This window comes from Erpetoichthys calabaricus, chromosome 1, assembly GCF_900747795.2.
Source record: "Erpetoichthys calabaricus chromosome 1, fErpCal1.3, whole genome shotgun sequence".
Classification (NCBI taxonomy): domain Eukaryota; kingdom Metazoa; phylum Chordata; class Cladistia; order Polypteriformes; family Polypteridae; genus Erpetoichthys; species Erpetoichthys calabaricus.
This window is the reverse complement of record NC_041394.2, coordinates 26955732-26978228: the sequence shown is the minus strand read 5'-3', so window position 1 is coordinate 26978228 and position 22497 is coordinate 26955732. Positions and strand designations below refer to the sequence as shown.

Sequence of the window (22497 nt, the reverse complement as noted above, 5' to 3'; positions counted from 1 at the left end):
CTTTGGGCGTTGCAAAGGCTCCTAATACGCGGATAAACATATAAAGTATAGTGGGCTTAGTAGCAGAATATCACAAATGAAGAAAACGGGAAGTGAGCATGCGTGAAAGTAGCGAGAGCGGTTTTAATATCAGGAAGCCAGTGGGATTGTATAAATCTACTATTATCTCGGAGATCTTTGTGCAATGTGGATGGTGCTTTTGGTTCAGAGTCACTCTGGCACCTTCATTTTTAAGAGTGTATCGTTAATTTTTGCCCATTAAATGTTGTTTTCTAATGGGGGCTTCGTACTATTTGGGGGTTTGCGAATGCCAACGGACTAGCAATTGAGCGTAGTAACGGTTAACATTATTTAATTATTTATTTAATCTTGGACAGAACACTGAGCGTTGCACACTCTTTTTTGAGCGCATCGGCTGAACATCACAGTGTTTTTACACAGCGCCTTTACGCACTGATTTAAATTTAAGTTAGATGATTTCCAAACTTCTTCAATGGCCTTACAGGGCTGTGTGGTTTCCTCGAGGCCCCTTTGCTTGACAAAGAAACATGTTATTCTTTCTATATGGACTTGGGTCTTTGCGCTTTAAAAAGGCCCCTGATATGTGGCTAAAACACAAAGCTCTAATGTACGGAGGGGCACCTAGCCGAGCACTGACAGATCAAGAAAACACGCAAACTATAGCAGAATTCATGGTGGAAGGTAACTCGACCGTGTTACTGCAAGCACCAAGAGTCGGTTTTGAATTGTATCACAAATCTGTTAACGTCTATTTATGGTGGAACCTTGTTACGGTAACCTTCATGTAGATGGATCTTTAGATTACTGGTTTAAAACTGGATTATGGCATCGCTCCGAACAACCACTTTGGCACCTTTCATTTTTAAGAGCGCACTGCCGGATTTCATTTTTGAAGCCTTCTGGTTTTTTTTTTTGGCAGGTACATTTCCTCCTCATGTTTTGGAAATGAGAAACGGGCAAGCCCGGCTACCGCAGATTGGCGAAGGGGAAAAGGAGATGCAGGAGGGTTGCATTAGAGAAAGGGAAGCGCGTCTGATCCGTCAGCTCCGCGCATCCTGGACAGCTTTGTGCTTCAGCCTGGACTTCGCTTTCATGAACCTCCCAAGCGATTAAAGGATCACACCGGCGAGGAAACCGCGCTGATCCGACCGGACCCGCAGGAGATTTGATCAATAAGTTGGCAAATGATAACAAAGCCATTGATGAAGAAAGAGAAATAACATAAATACGGGGGAGAAACGGGAGGTCTGCGTGGGCTGAGAAAGGCGATAGGAATCTACGTCAGATCGGGGTGTGTGCGAATTTGAAATAAGAGTATAAATAGCGAAGGGGCATCCTTTATGAAAACACCGGCAACGAGCAGGGAGTGCGAGAGGAAAGCTGCGTCTCGGAGAAACATTAGCCATCGCTTGGATATTACTTTGTTTGCTTTTGTTGTTGTTTTTTTCCAACTATTAGTCCAAAAATTATATTAGAAATCCCTCAATTGGTCATATTTATACTGCGCATTTACTTGATCCTTTTTACGCTGTATAACATGATTCGATTTCTGTTTTTGCTGCCCGTTCTGTATTATGAAGTGAACGCCATGGTTTTGGATTCGAACACCATTAGGATAACCGGGGAGGGTGGGCTGAACCTGGCCAAGGTAAGTGGAGCGTCAATTCAGTGCTGTATAGCGCCCTTCTCGGACTCAAAATATTATCTTTTAATTCCATCCTTTCACCCTCTTCATTCTTACTTATTCATATTTATTCTAGTGAAGATGACATTTCTTCTAATTAGATTTTTTAGGGAGTGTTTTAAGTCCAGATCGTTATGGTAACAGCTTAATGTTCTGTTTATTGCAGCAAACACCTCGGGTACAGCTACGCGAGCGGCCAAAGATTTGGGGTCGCGTTGATCGAATTTGTCTAAATCTCGCCTCTACGTGTTGAACTATCGGGCTCGTTCATCGTCTTTCTTGTAAAAATGAACTTTTGACGCCAACATGCAACAATTCTACGACTCGACTAAACTACACGGCGTGTCGTTCGTACACGAGACGGTAATTAGCGGATGTTTCGGTGCACCTCGTAGTCTCCCGGATGGTCTGCAAAACGCGCTGAATGAAGTTCGGGTGTTCACCGCGTGTGATAATGGATGGTGTTTGGGGGGGGAAAAACAACTTTGAGAGGTGTGTTGAGGGCATGCCATTTATCGATGTGCTGATCGGTGCGAACTAATGGGTTTCTTAACTGTGCCGTGCAAATGAGCCCTAACTTTTTAAATGTAGTTGCTCTGTTATATTGTTTAGTCTTGTCACGATGAGCGGAGCGTTTCACATGGCAGGCTCCCTCATGCTTGTTATAATAAAGGACATCCATTATGGAGACATATATAAATGTAATGAATTATTATTATTATTATTATTATTATTATTATTATTTATAACAGTAATCTCGACTGTTAGTAAAGAGTATTTCCCAAACACCAGCCACACAACGCCCAGACAAACACACACTTGCAACTTGGGCGACTGGCTATCTGTTCAAGTCCGAGGGGGCTTTATGTGAGTTTGCCCCACGTTGAGCTGGCTTCACGTTCACGGCTTATAATTGGTTACCACCAGGACTGGCATCAGCTTTCTGAAACGCGCTGCTGGTGGTTATTGGTTATTATCGTCTATTTCATGAAGCCAGGGCCGCTGCTGGCCAAATGGGTGCCCTAAGCAGAAATTTACTTTTGTGCCCAAAATATTAGTGAGGCAGTCGTAACAGAGGTGAGGGCGCGCGCGTCATCACGTGTGCTTAGCCTACTCTGCGTTCACCGTAAAATGCAATATTTACGTTTATATTTTTGTTTATTTGTATATGTATATTATTAAAATTAATTTCTTATTATAATATATAAAAACGATTTCTTTGAGCAGCTGGGATGGTGCCCCCCTGGGAGTTGGTGCCCTACGCAGACTGCGTACTCTGCGTATAGGGAGCGGCGGTACTGCATGAAGCATAGAATGGGCTCCTTTATACCAACAGATATACGTCTGCATAATGCCTCACTGTGACTGTCAACTCACAAGTTTTCTTTATTTTTAATTTTCTGGCTCTATAGTAATTCTGTGTGTGTATGTGTGTGTGTGTTCAGACCAAAATATGTGTTAAATACTTTATGCATTTATTTAAAGACGTTCTATAAAGGGCGGCATGGTGGCTCAGTGGTAGCGCCGCCGCCTCGCAGTCCGGGGACTCGGGTTCCCAACTTGAGTTCTCCCTGCGTGGAGTCTGCATGTTCTCTCCGTGTCTGCGTCGGTTTCCTCCCACAGTCCAAAGACATGCAGGTTAGGTGGAATGGCGATTCTAAATTGTCCCTAGTGTGTGCTTGGTGTGTGTGTGTGTGTCCAGCGGTGGGTTGGCACCCTGCCCGGGATTGGTTCCTGACCCTATGTTAGGATTAAGCAGGTTGGATTATGGATGGATGGACGTTCTATAAAAAAAAAAAGCCAAAATTCCACCTAAGGGGCACATAAAATTTTATCCATCTAACTATTATATAGCGCCTTTCATATCTATAAATCTGAAAAAGCTTGACGTCCACTCTTAGATTTGCAATGATTCAGATTACATTGCAGATATAAACGGTGCTCGAATCGCTTCTCATACTTCGCACTCTTATTTTACTGGGTTGTGTTCCCTAAAGCACCATCGCTTGACAAAGAAAAGTTTTATTGATATGAAGTTGGTTCTTTGGGCATTAAAATGAACCCTAATATGTGAACAAAACAGAAATCTTTAAAGTACTGTAAGAGCGCTCATAAAACCAGGAAACCCACTGGTATTTCACACATCTGTTATCGTCTGTTTATGGAACCCGTTAGTGATCTTAATAATTAAAAGTTCCTTCTGGAACCTTCATGTGGATGTCTCTTTTGAAAAGCAGAAACGGTTCCCCTAAAGCATCGCTTTGAACAGCCACTCTTTGGCACCTTCATTTTAAGAGTGCGCGCTTACAGAAATATTTGACGCAAATACGAAAAAAAAAAAAATCTTACATTAACTTTTTATAAGTTCAACAGCAGAACCGTTTCTCCAAACACTCCTCTCTGAAGATGATCGCATAAGCATGAAAGTGAAAAAAAGCCGTCAAGGTGACTTCTTAAAAAGCTTCCGATTGAGATGATCACATTGAATATCCAGAGGGCATGGCTTTCAGCAGCATCCTCAAAGAACTCTTCGACTTGTCAGATTTCTTTTTAGTTTGCACAGTAGACGGGCAGGCTGCCATTCACAAAGGTTTAACCTCTTGAGCAGCTTAGACGTGATATGTCGACTGGGTACGGAGAACAGCAGTTGGAGCTCATCCGCCGGATTTCCTTTGTGCGTGTGCTTCCACTGCGCGGATTCATTTAATTTTGTAATGACAGTTTATCTGTCAGGGCGGCTCGGTGGCTCAGCGGTTAGCCCTGCTGTCACACAACTCAGCTCCCAGCCCGCTCGCCTTCTGTGCCAAGGCTGTATTAAGACCCCCAAGGGCCACTGGGTGACTTAATGGACTGAGCTCCTTACCAGAGAGTTACTTTTAACGGTTCTATTTAATAAGGGCGCGCACATAAAGGCGACCTTCAAAAGGGCGACCTCAATTGAGCGCCGAATAAATGCGCGCGCAAATAAAGGAGCGCTTCAAAAGAATGACCTTCGGAGCGAATTAAATTAATTGTCCTTGATTATGCTAATAGACCGCATCTCGAATATCTGCGTGGCATTGCACATAATCTACAGCTTCAAGTGTAACTTGCTTTCACCTTTTTATACATTCAGTCATTGCCTTAATCGAATTTTCTGTAATTTTTGAAAACAACGAAATATAGAGAGCTTTAGAAATAGTTCGTTAGAAGTTCATGCATTAATTAATTGGATGTTTTAATATTCTTGTTTTCGCCTTTTTATACGTTCAATCATTGCCTTTATCTAATAAATTTTCTGTAATAATTTTGTTGCGTTTGCCTTTACAGTAATCCCTCCTCCATCGCGGGGGTTGCGTTCCAGAGCCACCCGCGAAATAGGAAAATCCGCGAAGTAGAAACCATATGTTTATATGGTTATTTTTAGAATGTCATGCTTGGGTCACAGATTTGCGCAGAAACACAGGAGGTTGTAGAGAGACAGGAACGTTATTCAAACACTGCAAACAAACATTTGTCTCTTTTTCAAAAGTTTAAACTGTGCTCCATGACAAGACAGAGATGACAGTTCTGTCTCACAATTAAAAGAATGCAAACATATCTTCCTTTTCAAAGGAGTGCAAAGCAAGCAGTCAAAAAAAAAATCAATACGGCTTTTTGGCTTTTAAGTATGCGAAGCACCGCCGGTACAAAGCTGTTGAAGGCGGCAGCTCACACCCCCTCCGTCAGGAGCAGGAAGACAGAGAGAGAGAGATAGAGAGAGATAGCGAGAGACAGATAAAAAAAATCAATACGTGCCCTTTGAGCTTTTAAGTATGCGAAGCTCCGTGCAGCATGTCCTTCAGGAAACAGCTGCACACAGCCCCCCTGCTCACACCCCCCTACGTCAGCGCAAGAGAGAGAGAGAGAGAGTAAGCTGGATAGCTTCTCAGCCATCTGCCAATAGCGTCCCTTGTATGAAATCAACTGGGCAAACCAACTGAGGAAGCATGTACCAGAAATTAAAAGACCCATTGTCCGCAGAAACCCGCGAAGCAGCGAAAAATCCGCGATATATATTTAAATATGCTTACATATAAAATCCGCGATGGAGTGAAGCCGCGAAAGGCGAAGCGCGATATAGCGAGGGATCACTGTATTCGCTGCGCCCAATTGACGTCACCCTTTTGAAGCACGCCTTTATTTATGCGCGCAGTTATTCGGCGCTCAATTGACGTCACCCTTTTGAAGCTCGCCTTTATTTACGCGCGCCTTTATTTGGCGCTCAATTGAGGTCGCCCTTTTGAAGGTCGCCTTTATGTGCGCGCCCTTATTGACGGATACCACTTTGGACAATTCAGCGCGCGGACACCCTGTGGTTTCGTCCACTTTTGACGTCGGCGAGAGGATCTCTCATCATATATCACAGCACCACCTCATTCAAAACTCAAAAAGAGCCCATAACACCCATCCTGCTTCGTCTGCACTGTCTCCCTGTGTCTTACAGAATGGAATATTAAAATCTATTATTAATCTTACCAAGTTTTAAATGACCTCGCACCTTCATACATCAGTGACATTCTCCATCGCTATGCTCCTGTTCGCCCACTAAGGTCCTCTGATTCTGGCAATCTTGTTGTTCCCCACACTAACCTGCACTCTGTGGGTGACAGGACAGCGTCCAGGCTCTGGAACGACAGCAAACTCGTTTCATTCTTTTAAAAAACAACCTAAAACTCATCTGTTCAGGAAGACTTTAACTTAACCTGACGTTCTGCCCCTTCATTCAGTTTACCTCTCTGTAATAATAATTTGTACCCAATATTACATACTTAAATAAGTGTCTTGAGCATGGGAGGGGCGCTATATGAATAAAATGTATTATTATGGTCACCCCAACCCCCCACCCCCCCCCCCCCCCCCCCCCCACCCCGGGGGGCGAGTTGTGCCCCAGCCACTTCGCGTCTCTGCCATTCGAGTTGTGAAGATGGGGGCTGAACGCACGCTTTAAAAGTCTGTACAGCAACTGTCCTTTTGTCTCACTGCCTTGTCTCGCGGGACGTTAAAGTGTCTCCAAGAAAATCAGGTCTTGCCTCCTTCCAAGTTTTTTTTTTAATAATAACAGAGTGATTATCATTAATTCTTCCTTTGGAGATTTTGGTCCACTCGAAAGGACACCTTTACACTAGCTGGGTGGGTCACCCTTTGTATTCGATTGTTTAAACAGGGATGGCTTTACCCTTGAAGGTTTCGGCCCATTGGAAAGGATATTCGAGTCCTTCCACGAGTGTCGGTGTGGGGAAGGTGCCGCCCCCCCACCCTTTTCGTTTATGTCTCGTGGACACGGGGTGGGGTGGGGAGGGTTTAGGTGCGCAAACAGCCGATGGTTTCTTCGAGTGGATGGGTGACTGATAAAAATCAAAGAGCCCTTTGCCCCAAATGGCGCGCATCCAAATTTTAGATCCTCAGCTGGTCTGCACAGTCTTTGCTTCAGACATTAAGTTAACTGGCTCGAAATGAACAACTGCGGGTGTGCGCGTGAATGTAACCTGTGATGGTCTGTCTCCTGCTTCATTACTTGCCCAGGCGGATTTAGGCTCCTCCATATGTAGTGCCGTAATGCAGAAGGATTAACGGGCGAACCGAACACATCAATTAGATAGATAGACATGGCGGTGATTGCAGATCTATTTTAGATTGCAGCGTGACGCTCGGTAGTTTGGTTTACCACCCCTGAGACTGACCGGCGACCTGTCCAGAGATTGTTCCAGCCTTGCGCCCTAAGATTGTTAGGTCAGGCTTCAGCTTCCCTGCGACCTTACTCTGTATGATGTGGGTTTAGAAATCCGAATGATGTGTGGTTTGGTTCCCACCGGACAGGCACCGACTTCCGGCGACCCTGAAGTGGATATTCGGGTTAGAAAATGGATGTGACTGTTTATCAGTCATGTGACTTGTGAAATTGGCCATTTATGGCAGGACTTTTTGGGAGATCAATGCTTTAAATATTTAAGAGGAAGGTTACGAGCCCTGTTAAATAAGAACAAAAATGAGCAACGTGGAATAAAGTTTACATGCTTTTGGAAAAATGTTCTATTTTTCTAATGAGTGATTTCATTTGATAACTTGTATGCATTGCTCCCAATGAATCGTTTATTTATCAGAAGCTTGTGCGGAATGGTATCGTCTGTCACGACTGCAACCTGTCCAAGAAAAAAAAACAAAAACACGGGGACAGAAAGTGAGCTTGTTACAAGACACACTAATAAAATGACAACAGCAGTCATTGCCCACATCTTGAACAATTAATTACTCGAGATCGTCGTCTTTGGTCTTACTGTGCGAGTTCTGGGCGAAATGGAACCTCGCGCCCCCGCTACCGTCTATGGAGGAATATTTCGAAAGAAAGAAGGCGTTGCGTGGACAGAGCCAGTCGAAGCCCATTTGGAGCCCTAGGCGGGGGGTCCAAGTGCGTCGCCCCTTGGTGTTGGTAGCTCTCGCGCCCCTTAACTGTCAAAACAGCGCTCTTCATACGCCGTAGGCGGTCGCCTAATGAATTGAACGTATCTACGCATAGTGGTTACGGCTTTGGACTTGGAACCTTAACCGTCGTGGATTCAAAACACTTAACTAACTAGCGAGTAGTGTTTTTTGATTGGTGCATTTTCTGTAGAGCGGACATAAACCTTTGGCCACCAAGTGTTACATTTACAGCAAGCACTTCAGATGCAAACGCCTAATGACGAATTCGAGTTTCTCGAAATAAAACTGCCGCTTGTAATGCCCACAATCACAACTTTGAGCGTGTGCAGGAGGAGGACGCGTGCGCGCATGGCGTGAATGCGCAAAGTGCACGCAAACCGCGCACGAGCCTTGACTCGAACCCGCGGTGCTGAAGATCAGCTGGTCGGGACAAGGGTGGAGTCCGCAGCAAGCGGAGTTTCCTCGTTTTTTATCACAGCACATTCAGTAATGTCTAAATAAATCTAAACCCAAATCCAGGCTGGTCGAGCAGCTCTTTGTTACCAGATAGTACTTTAACTTGTCTCGTGGGGGAAATTTAGCTTTTTACAGAAGCTGAAGGCATATTTTATTTAATAGACAACAACTCCCCCCTAATAAACACACAATTATTAGAAGAAGAAAAGTTCTGACTTGGTCAGAATAACTTGCATAATATATTAACACACAATAATAACTTGCCTGTTATTGAACAGATTTGAGGTGTAGGAGACACGAAAGTATTCCAAACACGCGGCACATTTTTTTATATAGTTGATATAATGACAGAAAGGATTGCCTGGATGGGTACCGATTTACTGTAAAATGCGCCACTGGTTTAAAATTTATATAGAACTCTGTTAAAAAAATCCAATAAATGTGAACTCATGCAATTACATTCAGGAAAACTATTTATAAGCTGCCCCCAAATTACCGTAAAGCCACATTATGATGGTAAATCAACCATAAAAAATATTTGCACATACAGCAAATGAAGAGGTTAATTGGCAAATCGGAGTAAGGGAGAAGCGAGGCTTTAGTCCATAAATACTTTCCGTGATTGCGACTTAACTATCGCTGGCTGTCAAAACAGCACATGAGACCAAACAGGCAGATTAAACGAGGCTGCGCGGGGTTTGGCAGGAGCACCCGGGCTGGCAAAGCGGGCATCTTGGCTTTTTTTCGTCTCAGCATACTTGGACCCTAGTCCGAGAAACTTTTGTTCTTTCGACACCATCGTCAATTTCCTTTCCAAAGTGGATGTGCACCCAACAATCTCTCAAGTGTCTCAGAGACACTTTCACGTCCCGCGAGAGGACTCTTCAGTGTCAAGAGATGTAACCACGCCCGGGGCCAGAAGCCCAGCGAGACAAGAGCTTATGCAACGAGATTTGGAAAAGATCTGCATGGTTATGGCAGACGTATTTCTTGTAGAGAGAAAGAAATATATATCGAAGCTCCCTAGTAAATAAATAAGTAAATACAAAAAATAAAAATAAAATAAAAAAGATAAGCCTTTTAATAATTGGTACATCAAGAACCCAAATTTGGTTTCATTATCTACAAAGGCTTCTGTTGTCTTTGCTTGCTAATGAGGATAACCAGGGAACAAAAAATAAACACCTTTTTACTTAACCTGAAGTACAACATCAAGTTCAGTCACATTAATTTATCCCTTCACGCTGATGTACTTTACAATAACTTTCATAAGTGACCTCCTCCCTCCCTTAAGTTGGAGGGGGATGTCAAACACGACGACTGCCGGTGCTGACCTTGTCCCTTAAGGATGTCACTTTACATGACTTGCTTTGCAAGGTACGTCAAATTATACATTTGTGTAATGAATTTCCAAGAGTTTCCCAAATTTCAAAGTATTGCAAGTTTGTTCCTTTTTTTGACGTGCAATAACGTGCTGCCTGACTGAGCCAGCACCCATGCAAAGGCTTTAGGTATGGCAAATTCAGCCATAATCTTGGCCTTTTTTTCCTTATCCTTCTGTTGCGATATGAAACACACATAAAATCAGACAGACGAGTCTTCCTTTTGTGTGTCATGTCCAAAGTACTTGTGCTCTTTATTACTCGTCTCTGCATTCAGTTCACTGTACTACTAGGTGAATGCAGACAGAGCCCACCCTGTGACTTAAGACAAAACCGGGGTGCGTTACAAACTAGTTGGATGGGTTGCTGGGGATGTCAGACTACACGACATGCTTTCAGCGTTGCAAAGTCTGACTGAAAAATCTTGTAATGTAACATGGCCTTTAATGACCATAAATAATTTTTGACATTTTTGCAGAATACTGTTTTAATAAGTAGTCATAACAATTATAAAACCAGTGTGAAATGTTCCACTTAAAATGGAGAAGAAGAAGAAGAAGGACAGTGTCCAAAAGACACAGAATGGCAGCGATTAGGATATCCGTATAAGGAGCCTCAGGGAGCAGACCTACCACTAATGAAAACACACAGACAGTACAGTGGTTAAGACATTGGACTTCAAACCCTGAGGTTGTGAGTTCAAATCCCCCTACTGATAGTGCATGACCACAAGCCTGCATGTGCTCCATTTGGAAAAACAAATGGCATGTAACTGATGTTATAATTTGCCTTAGATAAAGGCATCGGCCAAATAATAAGTACTAATAACATGGAAATAACTGCAGACATTACATTAAAAATTACAGGTCCTAAAACAATTTAAAGTAAAATGAATTTGGAGAACAGTGCATATTGTCTTCCAAATCAAGTACAAGCAAAAACAACATGATTTAGACAGAAGGAATAGATAAGTCATATCCTCAGAAGAAACTCACTCTTCAGAACAATAATGGAGGCCAGTAGGAGAGAGAAGGGAGACTGTAAAGAATGCTGCTCTGATTAGATGTCACAAAAGGTCTATGATCAGTCAAGAATAAGACAGTGAATCAAGAAAACGGGTGTCTCTGCTGACCACATCCTGCGCCATTGTGGGGCACAGAATTTGATTGATTAGTGCTTTCAGACCACTTGGGAGTTCATTCAATTCACAAGTACTACCAATCTGATGAATTTTACTTGGCCGTATCATTAATGGTATATTCAACAACAGTGCTTATTGATAAATATGCATAAATTATGTATAAGAGGATATGCTCCCTTTTGGTTGGGTAGCTCACCTACCTGCTGGACACCAGGCACACACACACACACACACACACACACACACACACACAGAGGACTTGAAGATCACTCTCTCTCTATGAATGCACACACCTGCATGTACTCGTTCTCTCTTTCTGTCAACAAATGGAGCTTGTATTTGTTATATCTGAATGGTAACCATTACCTGCTCCTTACCTGCATTTATTACTTCTGACAAAAGGTGCAGCTGATGGGTGAAGCTTTTTATAAAGATAACAGCAGAGTCTCAATTCAGCAATTCCCAAGTCAAAGAATTATTTTATTGTACCTGTGGGTTTGTGAAAGCAGAAAAGATGTTATTTCTTGTTTCTTTATCACCGATCCAATTTTGTAAACCTTTGACAAACTGACTTTAATGGGAACTAAATAATATACATATGTTCATATTTACATTTATTTGCTTAAGTAGACGCTTCTTTCCAAAGCAACTTACAAAAGAAGTTAATATAATCAAGCAACATTAGTCTGGCGAGTGCAACAAAAGTTACAAAAGACTGCATCTTGAGTGAAGAGTTCTGAACAAAATACAAGAAAATTCAATAATTCCCAGATTTACCAAATCTAACAGCTAGTATCAGTTAGACAGAAATTCAATAAACAAGAGCATCTTCAAACACTTCATAAACACATGGAGGGAGTCAAATTCAAATTGAGGTGAGCAGCTTGTTCCACTAGCCAGAAGGTACACATGAAAAGAATGTGGACTTGAGATTTGATGCCATGCAGAGTTGGCATCACCAGACACCATTCATCAGCAGACCTGAGGGGGCAGGAAGGAGCACAGGACCTCACAAGTATATTATATCTATCTATCTATTAGGGGGTTTTCCCCCCTGCCAGCCACTTGACGTCTCTGCTGCTCGCGTATGTAGATTTCACTTTCACCAAACAACAAATCTTTAAATTCTCGTGAATACGCCACTTCATTGGGAAGAAACTCTACTTTTCCCTGATGGCAACATGAATTAGACGATCTACAAGTCTCCAACTTAAACTTTAAAGCCAAACAATATCTACATACTTCTGTCATATTACCTATGTCCATATATTCAATCTTTTCACTGTTCCGTTATTTAATTGAGTAATAATTTCCATTTGTTTGCACTAATGCAATCTTTACTATCATTTTTCTGAGACGTTTGAATTTTAGTACTTTCATAATCTCTAACCTGCTCTGCATGTGTATCACGCCAACGTTTTTGAACCTCTTTACAACGTTCTACTTTGTCTTCCACTCTTTGTCTTTTATTTCCGACCCCGCTTGGAGCCGAGAGCGCAGGAACTGTGTCTGAGAATAGCATTCACACGAATGAGAAGTGATTGGACCGTGGGCGTGGTTGTAAATGTTGGAGAGGAGGGCGGGGCTTGTCAAAATCTCTTGGCAAAAAGTCTCGTCTCGCGGGACCTGAAATTATCTCTCATGGGAGTTGAAATTATCTCCGAGAAAGTCTCATCCCAGGGTTTCCTTTTGTAATAGAAATAAATAAATATTATATATATATATATATATATATATATATATATATATATATATATATATATATATATATATAAACGGACGGCAGATTCATTTGATCCATTTTCCATCTGTAGCTAAACATCAATGTGCGCTTCTACAGGAAGTCGATGTTTTCTCAAACACATATAATGCAGCTATCATTTTGCTGAGCCTGAAATACAATTTGCGGGTTGTGCAGCTCTGATTGGAGCGCCACTCCTGCACAGCTGGGCACATACCAGTAGTCACTCACAATCTCCAATCAACAAACTGCAAATTTTTGGGATAAGTGAAGAAAGCAGGAATACATGAAAAATGACACATAACCAGGATTTGAAATCGGGGCTCTAGGACATTTTTCAGTAATTAAAATTAATTTTGTACTCTTGCATTTACATTTTACAAAGAGCACAAGCTCCAGCTCATCAATCAGTAGGATATCATACCAGTAGAGGGCGCTAACCCTCAAAATATTATATCACTGCAAATGTAATCAGACTAATACAGTTTTACAGAGGACAGCACTGGCTGCCTTCAGCACTTGTTGCTGTCACATAACTGAGTTTATTCTATCCTTATGGTGCAGACATTGGCATCTCAACTTGTACTCTATACTTGCTTATAAACTGAATGCTCTCTTTATTTTCATTGCAGGGTACTCGTTGCCAGGTGGACAGCGACTGTCGGTCTGGAAACTTCTGTCACAAAACAAGTGATAAAGAACCACTTTGTAAGGTGTGCCATCCTCTGCGAAGGCGTTGTCAGCGTGATGCCATGTGCTGCCCAGGGACTCTCTGCATCAATGGTAGGTGATGTTTTCTAGCTGGTACTGCTCTGACGTGATTGTTCCCAAGCCATTACTGTGGTAGAGTGGCTGTGTGCTAGTGCACCACACTTTAGAAATAAAAAGAGTACAAGTATCATGACAGGTCCCTCCAGTCTGGCATAGTTTATAAAAAGTACCTGATATTCACAAAGAGAATGAGATATATAAAATATATAGTATAGGCTTATAGGTTGTTATTGACACATACGAGCTCCACTAAAATTCTTCCTTGCATGTGCTAATCAATGTGCAGCTCATCACCCTTCTCTGGAACCAGTGAGCATTACCACCTTACCTTGAAACGTCCATGCAATTCACATCTGGACATAACAGATGGTCAGTTTGGTTTTTCAATCTATAACCTCATACACTGGATTCAGAAAGAATGTAAACCCCTTCACTTTGTGTTATAGAGTTAATTTTAAATGGATAACTGACATATTTACCCATCAATCTACCCCCAGTATCTCATAATGACATGTTTTCTGAAGGATGTCCAAATTATTAAAAATCAACAACTGAAATCTCCCATTTCCTTTTGCTATGGCACTACACATTGTGCTCAGGTGGACCCTACATACTTTAATTCTCCTTGAGCTATGCCTACAACTTGACATCATGAAGAAGGCACACACCTGTGTATATACAGTAAGGTCCCACAATTCGCACTGCATGTCAGGAAAACAACAAGCCATGAAGTCCAAGAATCTCTCTGTAGACCTTTGTGATAAAATTGTGGTGAGGCACAGATGACGACAAGGGCATAAAACCATCCTAAAGTTGTGAGTACTCCAGGAGCACAGTGGCTAAATAATTGTGAAATGGAAAAGTTTGGGGTTGGCAATCCAGTCAAATTGAGTAACCAGACAAGAAGGGTGGTCAGGGAGGCAACCAACAACCTAACTGTCACTCTAACAGAGCTTCAAAAGTCCTCTGCTGAGATGGGAAAACCTGTTGGATGTACAACCATCTCAGCAGCACTCCAGCAATCAGGCATTTTCAGTAGAGTAGCTACATGGAAGTCACTGTTGAGGTAGAAAAGGCATATTTCAGTATTTAAAGGACTCTGAGAGCATGAGGAAAAGGGTTCCCTGGTCTGATGAAGCAAAAATGGAACTCCAAGCACTATGTCTGGTGAGAACCAGGCACTGCTCATCATCTGCCTAATACCTTACCTATGGTGAATCATGGTGATTGCAGCAATGATGCTACGAGTACGTCTCGGTGACAGGGACAGAGAGACTGGTCAGAATTAAGGGAAGGATGTATGTTGACAAAAAACAAATGGTCCTTCAAAAAAAACCTACTCCAGAGTGGACAGTTCACCTTTCAGCATAACGATGATTCAAAACAAAGACACCACTGGAGTGGCTTCAGGAAAGTCTCTGACTGTCCTTAAGTGGCCCAGCCAAAGCCCAGACTTAAACCAAATAGAACATCTGTGGAGAGACATGAAGATGGCAGTTTATGGATCCTTCCCATCCCGTCTAAAGGATCTTGAGATGATCTGCAAGGAAAAATGAGACAAATTGCTCAAATTCAGGTTATACAGACTTACTTCAACAATACTCAAAGCTGGAATTGCCGACATAGGGACTTCTAAAAAGTTCTGAATTAAGCGTCAAAATTAATAATAATTAATATGAATTAATAAAATAAATGAATAATAATAAATGAATGAATTCAATAATTATATGAATAAGAAATTTCAGTTTTTGATAATTAACAAATTTGCTAACCTTTCTAAAGAAATGTTTTCACTTTGTCATTATGGGTTATTGGGTGTAGACTGATGGGTAATAATGGTAAACATATCAATTTAATTAAAAAGTTTGCAGAAAGTGAAGGGGTCTGAATAATTTCTGAATCCTTTAAATCATTAGTTTCCAGGAATAACTCCAATATGCAAACATCCACTCATTACCTGAACTTGCTGTGTATCACAGGGTTCTGGACCCAGTCCTGGCAACACAAGGAAGCAGTCCAGGACAGGACATCAGTCTGTGACATGACAATCACAGAGAGTCAATACTTAAAAAATAATTTCTGTAAATTAAAAATGAAGCTTGTAAAACATAGATGTTGTACTGATGTCTCAGTAATTTAAATTTGGATTGTAAAGTTCAGCTGCTGCGGTGGGTTGGCACCCTGCCCAGGATTGGTTCCTGCCTTAGGCCCTGTGTTGGTTGGGATTGGCTCCAGCAGAGCCCCGTGACCCTGTGTTCGGATTCAGCGGGTTGGAAAATGGATGGATGGAAGTTCAGCTGCACATTAAACTTCAGTGACAAATACTTGTGTCTGTATTGGAACTTTACATACAGACATACGCAAGTTAAGTGTACACGACTTGATTTGACACTAATAACAAAGCAGAATACACTATCAAGTTGAAAATGGCAGATATAAAAATTAGGACTGGAAAATGGAGGCAAAACTAGTTAGACATACTCACAAGGTCTAAAGCCAGGATAAAGGAAACCCTTAAGCCAAAGCCCAACACGTAATCCAAAAATAAAACAAACAGCACCCAAAATCATAATTATCTAAATCGACTTATAAACTGAAACCACATAGATCTCCCAAAAGCCACAAACTTTTGTACCCATGGTACCATGATGCCAGCTTAACTGTTGTTTCAAATGTGCTCTATAAATACATTTTCATTGACTTGATAAATTACATCCTGTGCTATGACTTATGGTTATCACACAGTAGCAACTGGAGGTCACTGTGAACAACAAAAAAAGAAAATGTCAGTGCAATACTAATAAAGATAGATAGATAGATAGATAGATAGATAGATAGATAGATAGATAGATAGATAGATAGATAGATAGATAGATAGATAGATAGATAGATAGATAGATAGATAGATAGATAGATAGATAGATAGATAGATAGATAGATAGATAGATAGATAGATACTTTATTAATCCCAATTGGAAATTCACATTCTTCAGCAGCAGCATACTGATACAAAAAATAATATTAAATTAAAGAATGATAACAATGCAGGTGAAAAACAGAAAAACAGACAATAACTATGTATAATGTTGAATGTTAACGTTTACCCCTCCGGGTGGAATTAAAGAGTCGCATAGTTTGGGGGAGGAACGATCTCCTCAATCTGTCAGTGGAGCAGGACAGTGACAGCAGTCTGTTGCTTAAGCTGCTCTTCTGTCTGGAGATGATACTATTTAGTGGATGCAGTGGATTCTCCATAATTGATAGGAGCCTGCTGAGCGCCCTTCGCTCTGCCACAGATGTTAAACTGTCCAGCTCCATGCCAACAATAGAGCTTGCCTTCCTCACCAGTTTGTCCAGACGTGAGGCGTCTTTCCTCTTAATGCTGCCTCCTCAGCACACCACTGCGTAGAAGAGGGCGCTCGCCACAACTGTCTGATAGAACATCTGCAGCATCTTAAAGTGACAACAAAAAATGACAAGGACCCCTCCCCACCAAAAAAAAGAAGTAAAATGAATAGTTTAGAAGAGAATCCCCCAAAATCCAAATTCTAATTCTCACAGTGCTTTATTAGTAAAGACTTGGCAACTAGAAAAGAACAATTAAATCTGATTTGATTTTCACAAAGAACGTCTACACCTCATCATACTGTTCTCAAAATGTCTAAATCCAGTTCTGGAGTGCAAGGCAGGAAAAAGTCCACGACATTACAAGGCCCACTTATATGTCGATCCACGGACTCAGTTTCTTTAGAGATTTGGGGGGAAAACATGCATGAACGTGAGAGAAAGTGGACAACACCTGTGCATGGGCTTCAATCCTCAGATGCTGGATTTGGGGGGCAGCAGAGCTGAGCATTGTATTATCAAGTTGCCAATTAGCCAAACCGACATTCAAAATTCAAAAATACACATGTGTCATAAAGACATGACCGCTTTGGGGTCCCACATTTTCCCTGATGCTTTTTCAAGGGACAGATACTCAGTATTTTGTCCTGAATCATATGAAAATTGACGTGGTTTGCTGTGGGGATTTAATTGCAAAGGTTATAATAATTTTTTTATAATGAAAAAGGTGAAGCCAAAATTTTCTTTTTCTTACATAGCAATATTTAAAAAATAATCAGAACTTTAATGATATCAGGGTATTTTCATAGAGGAACAGCCCCAAATTCCAAAATTGCTCTTATTATAAAACAAACACTAATAATGAAATGTGCAACCTAAGAATTGGTAAAGAAAGGAGAAGGTTCAAATTTGTGGTTAAATCCTAAGGTCTGACTCTGTCTGCCTCAGCCTGCTGGGCCAAAGCCATTTCCTTAATGTGGATTATTAAATGTGACTTACAGCCCATTTACTGTGTCACATGGGGAATATACTGAGAGCTGCTCTGACCAGTTTTTGAACCCTCTTTACCAGATGAGCAGATTACTCTTCAGATGGTTCCAGTACACTAGCATCCTGTCTGATATTCAAAACATCTTTAAAGAAATGTCATCAAAAATAATGACCTGCTTGTGTCCAATCTGGAAAACACTGGAGCTTAATGAGGCTGCAAATAATCCACAACACACGTGCACACACACACACACACACACACAGAAGTAAAGATGGAGAGAAGACACAGACAACGGCAACCTAAAACACAGAGCAACAAAGCTGCGGTGGAACACCCAGTGACAAAAAAAGATGGACAGACAAGGCCGATAGGCAGATGAACAACAGGAGACACATTAAGAAAGAAACACAGACGTAATAAAAGATACAAACAGAGAAATGTGTAAAGGGACCCACTCTGCAAAAGGACACAGACAGGGTGGCAGCTGTCTCACATGCTGGCAGACAGATGAGACAAACACAGTGCCAAAGGCACAGACAGAGTCACATCAGGAAACACAGTGACAATAAAGACACAGAGACGGGTGTACATTGTGAAGCACAATGAGGAAAAATCTCACACAGACAAAACACTCAATCATTAAAAAAGATGCGAAAGACTAACCAGCAAATGCACAAAGGGATACATTGTGAAACAGAGATTTTTAAACAGAGAGGACAGAGACATAAGCAGGCACAAACACACACACCACAACAGACAAATGAGTCAAGACAAACACACAAATACAGAGCCATGGGCACTGGCAGAGATGGTAGAGTACGTAAAAAACTTGAATGGACCAAAAGGACAAAGACACAGCAGGGTCTATATATGGATTCACAAAGTATTCAGACCTTAACACTTTCTGCACACATTATTGTGTTATAAATGTAATTTTAATTAAATGTGCCATTTTTGCCCATCAGTCTATGTCCAATAACCCATAATGACAAACATGTTTTCATTAAGGGTGGCAAATTTATTAAACTCAAAAACTAAAAGCTCTCATTCCTAGAAGTATTCAAACCCTCAACTCAGTACTTCGTTGAAGCCTCTTTGACAGCAACTCCAGCTATGTGTTGGTTAAGCGTCTACAAGCTTTGCACTCTTGGATTTGGGCAGTTTATCCCATTCTTCCTGGCACATCCTCTCAAGTTAAGTTAGAGGGGAAGCAAATGTAAAATGCCATCTTCAGATCTCTCCACAGATATTCTCTTGGGTTTAAGTTTGGGTTTTGGCTGGGACACTCAAGAACGGTCAGAGACTTGTCCCGAATCCACTCCACAACTGTTGTCTTGGCTGTGTGTTTCGTGTCATTGTAATACTGAACAGTGAACCACCACCTTAGTGTGAGGTCACATGCATCCTGGAGCCAGTTGGATTCAATGATTTCTCTGTATTTGTCAGATCGGGATGCTCAAGAGGCTGAGCGAGGAGTCTGAATGTCTGGGCTTGCGAGTGTCCTCCTGGATAAAAACCAAGATCCAGGCCTTTAATGACCTGTTGGACAGAGCCATCAGCAGTGTGTCTGTCTGCGGAGAGAGTGTCGACCTTGTTGAGAGGTTTATTTACCTTGGCAGTGACAATCATGTCTCTGGTGACTCTTCCTATGAAGTCAGTAGACAGATTGGGAAAGCATGGGGGGGTCATGAGGTCGCTGGAAAGGGGTGTGTGGCACTCCTGATATCTATGCAAAAGAACAAAGGTTCAAGTCTTTAGAGTCCTGGTGCTTCCTTGACTTGATATATGGTTGCGAGACATGGACGCTATCCAGTGACCTGAGATGAAGACTGGACTCCTTTGGTACTGTGTCTTTCCGGAAAATCCTTGGGTACCGTTGGTTTGACTTTGTGTCGAATGAGCGGTTGCTCATGGAGTCCCGAATGAGGCACAATAACTGCATTGTGAGGGAGCGTCAGTTATGGCACTACAGTCATGTGGCATATTTCCCCGAGGGTGATCCGGCTCATAAGATCCTCATTGTTGGGGACCAGAGTGGCTGGACCAGGCCAAGGGGTTGCCCACATAACACCTGGCTGGGGCAGATGGAGGGTCATTTCCAGAGGGTGGGACTGGACCGCGTGTCTGCCTGGGGGGTTGCCAACCGGGATCCTGAGTAGTTTCGTCGTGTGGTGGGTGCGGCAATACGCTGTACCAGTGCATTCATCCTTCCTTCAGTTCTCACCATTCTCCCTGTTCCTGCCTTTGAGAAGCAACGCATAGCATGATGCTGTTGTGCTTCAGCCAAGGTTGTCCCGAAGGCTGGGACTCAAATGTCTCTTTTTGTTTGTTGTGTTCATTTTTCACATTAGCATTGTTGTTTATTTATTTATTTTTTTAATGGCACTGCATCTTTTGCTGTTTTCCTTGTGTTTTGTGGCTGTTAACCCAAGAGGCCAGGCCACCTACCCATCAACACAAGGGACTGCCGTCAGCCCTATAAAGGCTAAGGAACACCCAGATTCTCTTGTGGTTCATTGAATGCACAAGGTAGATGGTGAGTCCTCCTGTGTTTTTGATATTTTGATAATTACTGATGTTTGGGCTTCTTGTGAACTTTTGCTCTAAGTTTTGACTTTACCTCTTGGATTTCACACTGGGGCTGTGATTGCTATTTGGATTGCCTATGTGAATTTCCCCCTGGGATTAATAAAGTATCTATCTATCTATCTATCTATCTATCTATCTATCTATCTATCTATCTATCTATCTATCTATCTATCTATCTATCTATCTATCTATCTATCTATCTATCTATCTATCTATCTATCTATCTATCTATCTATCTATCTATCTATCTATCTATCTATCTATCTATCTGTCTATCTATCTATTTATTTAGAAGGCATTTTCTTTTCTGCTCTTCGGAGCTTATTTGCTGTTAGTACATCTTTTTATTTATAAAGATTCCATGTTGCACTTTTGTCACTAGCCAGTGTTTGGTGGTTCTCCACGCTAGTGGAAATTCTGAGTCACAGATTCTGCGTCCTCCATACTTCACTGTACGGATGGAATGAATTAGTTGATGACCACTGCCTGGTCTTCACTAGGCATAGAACTTGGAGTTCTGCCCAAACAGTTCTATTTTGGTTTCATCAGCCCAGAGAATCTTTTTCCTTGTGCTCTCAGAGGTCTTTATATAACGTCAAATACTAGTTACTTCCATCTATTTAACCTACCATAAATGCCTTAAACACCTGGAGTGCTGCTGAGATGGTTGTCCTTTCCGTCAGGTTCTCCCATCTCAACAGAGGACTTCTGAAGCTGTGTTAGAGTGACCATTGCATTCTTGGTCATCTCCCTGACCAAAACCCTTCTTGCCTGGTTACTCAGTTTGGCCAGACAGCCAACCCTAGTAAGAGTCCTGGTGGTTCCAAACTTCTTCCATTTCATAATTATTAAGGGCTACTGTGCTCTTGGGAACACTCACAGCTTTGGAAATGGTTTAATCCCTGTCCCCCATTTATGCCCCCCCCCATCAATTTGATTCTGGAGCTCTACAGAGAGTTCCTTGGACTTCATAGCTTAGTTTTTGCTCTGACATGGAATGTGAATTGGTGGACCTCATATACACAGGTATGTGCCTTTCTGAATGATGTCCCATCAATTCAGTTTGTCACAGGTGGACTCTGATCAAGTTCTAGACACATCTCAAGGAGAGTTAAAGCAAACAGGGTGCACCTGAGCACAATGTGGACTGCCACAGCAGAAGGTCTGAATACATTAAATGAATGAGAGATTCCAGGTTTTTTTTGTCATACTATACATTTTTCTAAGTCAGCTTGATCCTGAGCAGGGTCATGGAGGGCTGGAGCCTAACCCAGTAAGCACTGTGCTCAAGGCAGGATCAACCGCCCAGGACAGGGTGTCAGTCCATCCTAGGGTGTTTCCATTATTTCTTTTTTTTTTTTTATTAATACATTTGCAAACCATTCTGAAAACATACTTTCACTTTGTCACTAGGGATTGTTGAGTGTAAATAGAAGGGCAGAAATGGTAAACTTATCCACTGAAAATTAAATCTACAACACAATGTATGCGAACAGCAAAGGGGTCTGAATACTTTCTGAATGCACTGTACAGTGAGACACCATGAGAAACAATCCAGATAGACATTTGCACGGCAGGAAACAGAGTGACAAAAAGATCCAGATGGACATGGCACAGTGAGACACACAATGACAAAATAATTGGACAGACAATGTAGACTTAAGAGAGAAAGAGGCAGATGCACAGGATGGGACACACAGTGAAAAAATATAGATGGACACACCAACCTAAATAGGAGACACCCCCCTCAAAGACAAACATGCAGAACATGGTAGAACGGACAGTCATTAACAATTGAGAGTGTCATACCTAGTGAGTACAACAATTAATAGTTAAAGTCACTGATGCCAACCCAGCAAAATACAAGAGGCCCTAATCTAACAAACTCCATGGCCTGCTCCTCGCACTACTTTACAAAATTACGCTTATGTGCTA

At 41.8% G+C, this 22497-nt stretch overlaps 1 protein-coding gene across 1 annotated transcript in view; it reads left to right on the top strand.

Moving 5' to 3' along the window:
• The first annotated feature begins 1169 nt into the window (after positions 1–1169).
• Positions 1170–22497, top strand: part of LOC114665818 (dickkopf-related protein 4-like) — a 35278-nt gene continuing 13950 nt past the window's right edge. The window contains exons 1-2 of the mRNA XM_028820450.2: positions 1170–1669; positions 13499–13649. Of these exons, the coding sequence (XP_028676283.1) occupies positions 1559–1669; positions 13499–13649 (262 nt within the window). The 5' untranslated portion in view covers positions 1170–1558. The remainder of the gene's footprint in view (positions 1670–13498; positions 13650–22497) is intronic.